At 37.8% G+C, this 10,010-nt stretch overlaps 1 protein-coding gene across 1 annotated transcript in view; it reads left to right on the forward strand.

The window, feature by feature from the left end:
- The window catches only part of KDM7A (lysine demethylase 7A), a 100,819-nt gene extending 93,722 nt beyond the window's left edge, over nt 1–7,097 (forward strand). The window contains exons 19-20 of the mRNA XM_030544159.1: nt 702–978; nt 1,681–7,097. Of these exons, the coding sequence (XP_030400019.1) occupies nt 702–978; nt 1,681–1,775 (372 nt within the window). The 3' untranslated portion in view covers nt 1,776–7,097. The remainder of the gene's footprint in view (nt 1–701; nt 979–1,680) is intronic.
- Nucleotides 7,098–10,010: the final 2,913 nt, after the last annotated feature.

Below are 10,010 nucleotides of genomic sequence, written 5' to 3' on the forward strand. Positions count from 1 at the left end.
GAGCCTTCCAGTTTTTCCTGGCACCTTAAATGCTGTCCATCTTACCTCTATGGCTTATGTTCGCTAGAAATGTTAATAATACCTCAAGTTGCAGGATCCTGATACTATTTAGTAACTATGTTTTAATTGCATGGGAACTTAGTATTCTACAGGAATATGTAATTACATGGTAAGGTTTATGGTTTTATATTTCCTAGAACTGGCTGTGTCTCAACTACTGAATATTCAAGACAAAGTCCCAATTTAAATATTCGCTGATTGTGATATTGTTCATTATAGTTAGGAACTGTCTGAAATCAAGGACGTTGTGTTCACACTTTGGTTCCCGCAAAATAATGAAAGTGGAAAAAATGGGTTATATATTTTTGTGTGTTCCTTATTCCCTGTATCTGTATTAGCAATAGTTAAACAGTTTACCACTATTTTAGTGACTTTAATAACTGCATGTGAAAAAAGTTACACAGAAATATGTTGTTATAACTTGAGTTTTTGAACGATCATATACTGTTCAGAAAAGAACAGGATGCTCAAACAGACCAGCTTTATTCTTGTTAGAACTGTATCTTCATTCAGAAATATTTAATTTGTCCAGTAGTACAGTGAGAAGAATTAAAAGGTGTTTGTATTCAGAAATTATAAGTCCTCATGTGTGATTGATTTCCTCTCTTCTCCTCCCCCTGCCCCCGCTCCTTCTGCTCCAGGATACAAGTAAAGCTCAGAAATATATTAAGAAGGAGGGTGCATCAGAAGCTAGTCATAAGGTTCAGGAGAATAGTAATTTTACACACAGCAATGGCTTGAGCTTCCAACATGGCAAGTGCACGCGGGACTCGACCCTGATCCAAGGGGAGTGTCGGTTGAGTGATGGCAGCCTCAGCCCTGATAGGCCATATGGTGAGACGTCCTTCTCTATACCCCTTCACCCAACCAAAAGGCCAGCATCAAATCCACCTCCTATCAGCAACCAGGCCACAAAAGGTAACATTTTCTTCTGTCCTCTTTCCCCCCAAAACACCTGGTTTCCTATTTTTGATTATCTAGAAGCCTAAGAAAAACTTGTCTGAAACAGAATTAGCAAAAAATGCAGACATAGAGTTTGAGAAAAAATCCAACATAAGTTTCACCTTGTAGTCAAATTTTGGCATGGGGTAGTTGTATAGTGGAAAAAGAGGGATTTAATGGGGTTATGCCCAATTTGAGCTTTCCCTAGTTAGTGTTGACTACTTCTGTAAATTTTATCAGCTGTGAAGTTATGATATCTAGTTTAGATTAAGCATCTGGGCTTTTTTCTTTTTTCTGAGATGAGATACTCAAAGTATGAGGCTTTAAAGGTACCTTGATGATCTTACTAGTTATCTCCTTAGCTGTGTAATTTAGTTGAGTACAAATCTGAGGGAAGGGCATAATTCGGGGAGCAGAGATTAGTGGGTTTTCCTGTTTAAACTAGGAAAATCTGGAAGTATATAATCAGATTCTCTATTATAATGCTGACTGTAGCTTCAGAAAAGTAGCTCTGAATTTCACGCATGTCCATTATGCCCACTGTTTTGGTCCAAAACAATTGGACAGAAATGAACTGCAATGTAGAAAAGTCAGACTCCAGGAGAGAATCTGCTTTCCATTTAGGTTCATCTGTTTTACAAAATCGATTCTAAAAATAGACTGGTTTCAATTTTCCAGGCAAGCGTCCAAAGAAAGGAATGGCAACTGCCAAACAGCGCCTTGGGAAGATCCTTAAGCTGAACCGAAATGGCCATGCACGCTTCTTTGTTTGATGTAGCTGCTGTTGCTACTCCTACTACTGCTGCTGCTGCTGTCTTTCCTTCACAGCCAGTATTGAGGGCAACAGAGCCTGGAGCTTCTGCTGTTCCTCTACCCGAAGCAGACTTGCATGTACCATGTAGAACACTGCCTAATGAACAAAAAAACAATGCTGCATTTTCACTGTGCCACACCCGCTCAGCAATAACCATTTGGGAATGGGGATATCTTCAGAGAGACAATGGACTGGGAAACAGTCTCTCATCAGGGCTTGAATATCACTTTGTTGCTGGTAGTGTCTGAGCTAATTCATGAGGGGAAGATGATAAAGGTGGTTATCCATAATTTATTTCTGACAGATTTTTACAACTTTTAAATTCATTTTTAACTATTTATTTGGAAGATTTTTTTTGTGGGGGTTATTAATTTAGATTTAAGAATGTGAAGGTTTTTAATTGTTCTTGATAATGTATGTTTGGTGCAGTGGAGAGCCACATTAATGGTGATTAGTCTGGACTCCTAAATTTGATATTCAGGTTATAGTCTTAAACAGGGATGTGATGCATTATTAATTATTTTTAAATTAAGTCATATGGAATCATATTTTATATTTTTTTTTTGCTCTTTCTAAGCTATTGGTTGGGCTTTTGTTGCCCTGTAAGGTGCATGTGCTCTGCCAGTTTAGTATCCCTTAGCCTCTCCCCATTCTGTACACATTGCTGACTCACCAAAGTGGAGAAGCAAAGACTCTTCTGTATACAAGGAGAGTATGATTATTCAAGTTCAGTAGTTAACATGTGTTAGACACCTCTCCCTCAAATTGGGGTTTATGCTCTTCCTCCTGACATGACTGGTGTTCGGTCCAGGCCATGTGATTTTCTCTCTTAAGGAGCAAATAAAATCGCTTTGAGAAGTTTTATTTATACAACTTGTTAGCACAGAGGAGAGCAGCTTTTATCTTTTCCTGGGGGATGAGAGAGAGTGCAATATGATGGATTAAGTTTCATATTTCAGAATAATTGTGTTGGTGGAAGAAACAATTCTTAAAATTATAAATAGCAGAATTAAGATTTGGCAGATTACTTCCTGTGGAGGGAACACTAAAACCAATGATAATCATTAGTATACTTCAAAAATGTATTTTACCGAGGAACTAAGGAGGCAGTTGAACATGTGCTGCTTGCAAGGCTGCATGAGAGCCAATTTCAGTCTTAACAGGTGCATATGTAAGTGTTGAGTTTAGTAGCTAGCTGATCTCAGAACGATCATTTGTGCCATGCTTTACATAGAGCTGATAGTAAATGCCAATTCTGAATTACCTGTAAATAATGTTGATTTTAAATTTGTATTTTTCTGTAATATAAAATTAAATATTTAACTTTTCAGGATGGGTGGAGAGGGGAACAACTTTACTTGATTCTGTAAAAAGGGCATTTTTCAGGGTCCAGCCAAAAGTAAACATTGATGTGCTAGGAATACCATCTTGAATTTTTCTTGTATAGTGAGAGTGAAAAGGCTTGGCTTAGCTATCCAATTTATTGATTTGTCTTAACTCTACTCAGTTTGCCTGTCCTCCATATTCTGTCCTGGATAGCTGCTTCCTGCTGTGCTTAAAAACAAATTCACTTTTACCTTCCTGATTTACACGTAGCTATATCCACGTATACAGTTAGATTAGATCAGAACTAGCTAGGTGAGGGCCAGCCCATTTCTGGATGAGAAAATATCAAAATATAACATGGGTATGCATAGTGCAAATAGCATTCATGATTTTTCTTTTTCCAGAACTTGCAAATTATTGCTTGTTTCTCTTCATCCCAGCCCATCTTTTGATTTGAAAGTAGCGTAGACATCAAAGTTAATGGATTTTACTAACCCATAGCCAAAAACACGGTGGATGAGTTCAAGCTCTGTTGGCAGACCATTTTTATTTAATGCATGCTGTCAGCCTTGTTTCGGGTGCTGGGGAAAGGAGACAATAAAAGTGATAGTCACAAATTACCAACTAACAAAAGATGGGGAGCAGTTACTCCACAGGTTTTAAAAGTGACCAGAAATAATAATGTTCTCAGGCAAGAAATTTTCCTGTCAGTAATGATGAGAGGAAAAAATAGTTTCAACGTTCAGTATGAAATTTTAATTCTATCTTTTGATGTATTCTCATGGAAATATTTGATAAATGTGTATCATGTTATCAGTACTGGTTTAAATGATAAGAAAAAAAAGCTTACCTCTGATCTGTTTGTGTCAGCTCAAGGAAAACCAGGTCAGACCTGCCAGGCTTTGAGTAACTAGTTCAGTTCTGGCAAACCAAACCAAACTGCTTTTCTCTTACTGGCTATCTTTTTATTATTATTATTATTATTTATTATTTATTAATTAAGACAACCGAAGTATTTTGCAAGGGACATTAAGCAGAATTGGAGAGGAGTAAAGACTGATTTTTTTTTAATGTAGATTCTGAGAACACTACTTACTGAAACAGAACTATGCCATAATGGAATCTGGAATAAGGAGGTTTGGAATATGGAACACACACAATACTGCTTTCCCTGTGACTTGTCCGCAGCAGGTCTCTCCTCTAAGCCTCTTCATTAGCAAAGTATATAGCTATCATCTTACTATTAGAAAAAGTACTTGGCTGGACCCATATATGTTTAATGGTTATTTCTAGTTTTCTTTCTTTTTTTCCCTTCTCTCCCACTTTTTCAAGGTGGCTCTCCATTGTAGTGAGTGTACTAATGTCTGTTCATAGGCTGTCAACAGGCAGAGGTTCATTTCCATTTTCTCCCGATTTCCATGCTTCCAGCAGAAGTCTTTAAGAGACTAAAACTTTATTTGGGGTGAGAGGGAACCTCAGTCAATCAGTTTAAAAGAAATTGTCTTGATAATTGATAACAAATGAGTCTCCTTTTGGTAGCTTGATGAAGAGGATGTGTTGACCTCACTTATTCATGTATTTGTATGTTAAGATGTTTTTATTATATTCTTGGGAAAAAAACACTGTTGCACCAAGCTTTTTGTAGGTGGACTGAACCTGGTGCTATAGAGGTGGAGAGAAAATAACCTGTCTTTTCTCACATTTCACTATGGGGGTGGGGGTAGATGGATAGGAGCACTGATATGGGGCTGCCGGGGGACTGAGTCCTCTATGGAAACTTATTTTCAAGGAGGATATTTAAAGAAAAAAAGACATGAGGAATTTGGACTTTAAGATAAAATTACTGTACTTATTTTTTAAACTTTCTGTTCTAGAAGGAAAAATGCTATGAAATGAAACACTTGGGTTTGCTCTTCTCCAAGTACTCAAGTTCTTACAATTTTTAAAAAGAAAAATGTGAAAATGGAAAGACCACCTAGAAATTATATCAAGGACTCTTCCAGCAACTTTCCCCTTTCTTCCTGTACTACACTTGCTAATAAAGCCTGGCTACAAGGTAGCCCTTAATGACCTCCGAGGTAGATTACCTATGCAACCTATAATATTCTACGTGAAATAATTCTTGAAGAAATCATTTCAAAAGGGTTTTATGTTAAAAATGAACAATTGTTACTTTCTGACCACGTTTTTAAGCTGAAATACATGTATTAATTTGAATAGAGAGAAGAGAGCATGGGGTCATGGCCATCCTTTAAAAGCTTCAGCTTTCCCAAGCCTTGTTATATGGCATAGGCTGCTTTCTTTCACCAGGGCATGAAGTCCTACATTTTGAAACCTTTGCAGGAGTTTAACCCAGGGCTGAGTCATTATCTGGCTGTCTCTTGGTTGGTAATTGTGGGGACTGTGCAGGGCTGAGGCTAGAACCAAACCATACTTAGTGGCCCCCCCCAGCATCCATGCCACCCAAAATCTTAATGTCTTTTTAAAGCTCTTTTATATAGTACTTCCAGACCATTAAAGGCTGTCCATGGCCCTGGGACTAAGAAAACCTAGAGCTGCTTTATTTTGCAGAAGAAATATAAATGAAACCAAGGCCTTACTGTTTGTGGTTAAACTGCATTAAAAAGCTGCGACATCCATTTTTCAAAAAAGCAGGGGGTGAGAAATATGAATAGCACTGATTAGGACATTCATAAGCTGCATTTCCTTTTGGAAAAGGACTTTTTTCTACTTTTAATAAAAATTAAGCCATAACAGTTTCATGCTGTGGGACGGGAGTGAAAGGGATCACTTTAAGAGATTATATTAATATGAATTATCACTTCTGCTGGGATATGTCTAATTTTGTCAGTGCTTTGGCAGTTTATTTCTTTTTTTAAAATCCATGAAATTTGAAAAAGGGGATAGTTCTTGGCTATATTTACTAGTTTTGTAGTAGTGTTTTGCTGGCCCATTTGTCTTTCCCTGTCCCTTTTCTACTCTGTCTAATTTCTATCCTTTTTTGAACATCTGTGGAAAATACTGGCTTGTCTGCCTGAATAGGGGTCTCCGTGTGCATGTGTTTGGGTGTGTGTGGGTGTGTCTTTTTACAGAAACGCACTACAGTGTCGAGTATTTGGCTGGGAAAGGGAATGCTGCAGCTTTAAGAGCATTTTTTCAATTCATAACAGTATTTCCCATCCTCTTTTGCCTGCAGGCAGGGAAAATGTATGTACAGTATTTATTTTTGTTTCAATTTTACTTTAAATTTGTAAGTTTCTATAAGTAGCTCACATTGGTTATTCTAGGGGAGGACAAGTGGCTTGTTTCAATTTGTATTTGATATTCATAGTTTCCAGTTTCTGTACTTCAAAATATTGAAATTAAAAAGTTGTATTACTTATGTTTTGATTTTAACAATCTATAGTGTTTAATTTCTACAGGTTTTTGTTCACTTGCTTTAAAGTGTAAATACAGAAAGTTGTAAAAAATGTCTTATGAGGAAAAAATGCTTAATTCTGTTTCTTGGTCTGATTTTTGTGCCCATTATTTGACTCTTGATTTTAATGAAGATGTACTTGAGAGATGTGGGGAGTGCAGTACATTTTCTGACTATTTAAAGTGTAAGTTTGCTTTCTATCAAAACATTCTCCGGGAGCTGAATGCATTTTGTGAAGACGTATACAGTCTTTTTTGACACCTAAATGTAAAAAGAAATGGTTGAGACTTCCAGCGGTCCATCACTTAGTAAACGTTAGAAATTGATCCAATTTGGAAATATTTTAATGCTGAAAATTTTTTTCCTTTTCTTCTTGCCTCTTTTTTTCATATTCTTTCTTTTTGATCAAGTTTGTCTTATGCTCGTGATGCCTCTAGCTTTTCTGGGAGCAGCTCTTCCCATCTGTGACTGACGAGGTACTGTTTCTGGTAGAATGGGTTTCTCTCACTCACACACACCCTCTTTTTATTTTTTTCTTTACCAACATTGTCTCATTTCCTTTTATCCTTGCCTGCTTTTCTGTCCATTCCACCTGCAACTGCATCACGTTTCCTTTCATAATCATCATTGGTCCCCAGTTTGTATTCATGTGTTGCCACACCACTGGGAGGAAGAAGCACTGCCACACTGCATTTAGAATTAGTGTAATGCTTTCTCTTTCTCTACAGAGATAGTGCTGTGTGCTGCTGAACTGCTGCAAAGACTTGCATGGGGGAACAAGTGGTGTGCTCCAATATCACAGTGATGGCTACGCCACAGTATAAAAATCTTTGATGGTGTGTCAGTGGGTTCATGGGAAAAGGATGGCAAAAATTGGTTTTTGTTTTTTTTTGTATCCTATGTACCTCACCAAGTCACTTACTCCTCAGGCTGGCTCTCAGCTTACTGGGAGAACATTATTTATTTAGTGTTTATATTACTGTAGCACCTAGGAGCCCTAGTCATGGACCTAGACCCCAATGTACTAGATAGTGCGCAAAAACAAAGAAGACAGTCTCTACCCCCAAGGAGCTTCAGTATAAGAAAGAAATGGTCCAGAGGTAAATTATCAGGCCCTTTGGTCCACATGTTTAAAACATGCAGCCATCATCACTTTTACTGAGCAGAAATTTCTTCTGCACTTAAGAAAACCTTCATATTTGAAGTAAGGGAAGGCTCTGAGATGAGAGAGGTCTTAATTTAAGTAAATGGGGCAGAGTCCTCAAATACTAAAAATGTCAATAATTAACTTTGCCAAGTGTGTGCTTCATGTGCCTTTCATAGGTTTTTTTAACTTCACCTAGTAAAACTCTTCTAAAATTATTCAGCCACATAATTACACGAAATCTCAAGATGTTACTCTATCAAGTAAGCACACATTTTAAAAGGTGTTAAGAGCACTTACGCTGTCCAAGAGTGCTGTAGCAAGACTCTGTTCCCACCAAACAGGCTGGTTGCATTCTCATGCACCAAATGGCTTTTAATACTGATGTTCTGAGATGTGGGCAATGGTAGCGGCATTCTCACCGGGTTATAAGTAGGAAACTGTGTAGCCATATAGAAGCTTGCTTGGAGTACTAATCTATTGCTTTCAGAGGTGGCGGGGGCTGTTAAGGAGAGATCATATGCTTTCTTCCCCCCTTGTGCCTTTTACCATAATTCATTTTTTGCCTTTTACCAGTCTCACTCCATTGCAGAGTGAACAAGAACTGCATGTAAAAGTGCCCTAAGCAGAGAGATTACAATAAAATATCCACACTTACATATTTAATAAATAACTGAATGGAAACATCACTGGATGGACTTTTGCACCTTTACTACAGCATTTCCTTGTTCCCTTTAATACTGAAGGGTTTTGTGGGGAAAATGCTCTTTTTACTAGACAGGTGAAATTTTACTAGGTAGGTTCTCAGATTGTACCAAGTGAGGCAAACATCTGAGTTTTCCCAGTTTAAAAACTCACAAGATAACCTCTTCTGTTAAGAGAGGTTAGGGTAGTTCTCATGGTTAATACCGTACTGCATTTGAAGCCTTGAGCCATCCGTTGTACTTCACTTAGCACACTGGCCTTGTCTTCACTACTGGAGGTAAACCTAAGCTCCTCCATAGGGTTTACCTTGTTCTGGTAGCATTTTAAAGTTACAATTGCTTGTCTACCCTGGGAATTGAACATGTTAGTTAATAGGATGTTAAACACATCTTTTTTGCTAGTGTTTGTCGGTGCTACTGGAAACAAAAGCACAAGGATGGGTATGTTGGATTATGCTATGCTGAATATTCATTCCTGTAGAAATACTCTTCCCTCTGGGAGACCTAGGAATTTAGGCTTTTACACTGGTAAATAATGCATGAACATTCCCAGAACAAAAGTTAATTAGGACTGGAATGGAAATGCTAGTATACCATTTTTATTCCTTTTAAGATTGCTGTGGAAATTAATGCATTTAACACACCAAACTAATTAGAAATTAAAATATAAACAGATACATGGTTTATATGTGGGAGAAATCTCTGATAATTTATTCTCCTCTACTGGTAGTTACTTAAGAAGATTAAGGACCGAAGTCTCAAAAGTCAGAATTCTTACTGTTCCATCTGAAGCATTCGGTGTGTAGCCATGTCAGTCACAGGTTATTAGGGAGACAAGCCGGGTGGGGTCATATTTATTAGACTTATTTCTGTTGGCAAGAGAGACCAGCTTTCTTACTTGCAGAAGAGCTCTCTGTAAGCTCACCCACATGTCTGTGTTCAATCTGAAGGCAGGCTCACGAGCCATTGTGCATTGTCTTTACTTCCTGAAGCCATCTTATACCGAGACTTTAGAACAAGTGCAGCAAACTTGTAAAGAATTGCATTTGGATTAATAGCTCTAATTATCTGTACTACTCAGTGCTCCTGCTGTATGTGTGTGGTTTTGGAAAATAACCATCTGAACATACAAGGTAACTATTTGTGATCCAAGTGTATACCCTGGTGGTAACTTGTGAAATTGCAAGTCACATTTTTATGAAGAAGTCAGCAAAACAGAGACCTGCTAATACAGTCTCCTGTGATGGGGAGAGGAGGAGTGTGAACAAACTTCTAATTAGTTAATGCTAATATACACTTTGGAGGAGAGATTAATCTTCCTGCTTCACTCTTAAGCCAATCTGTAATTAGTAGGTGTTGAGAAGTTTCTTCCACCTTCTGAAACATCTGGTGTTGGGCACTGTCAGGATACTGGACTGGATGGCCCATGGGACTGATCCAGTATAGCAATTCCTGTTTTGCAATTAATTCTATGGGGAATGACATGCTTCAGTTCCATCATGTGACAGTTATTTTATTTATGAGAATATAGTGCCTTTTCTATGTGGAGAAAGTGCTTCTGCATTAGAAGGTTGTGAATCCTCAGAGTGGGAAGCAATCAGA

This window comes from Gopherus evgoodei, chromosome 1 (genome assembly GCF_007399415.2).
Source record: "Gopherus evgoodei ecotype Sinaloan lineage chromosome 1, rGopEvg1_v1.p, whole genome shotgun sequence".
Taxonomy (NCBI): Eukaryota; Metazoa; Chordata; order Testudines; family Testudinidae; genus Gopherus; species Gopherus evgoodei.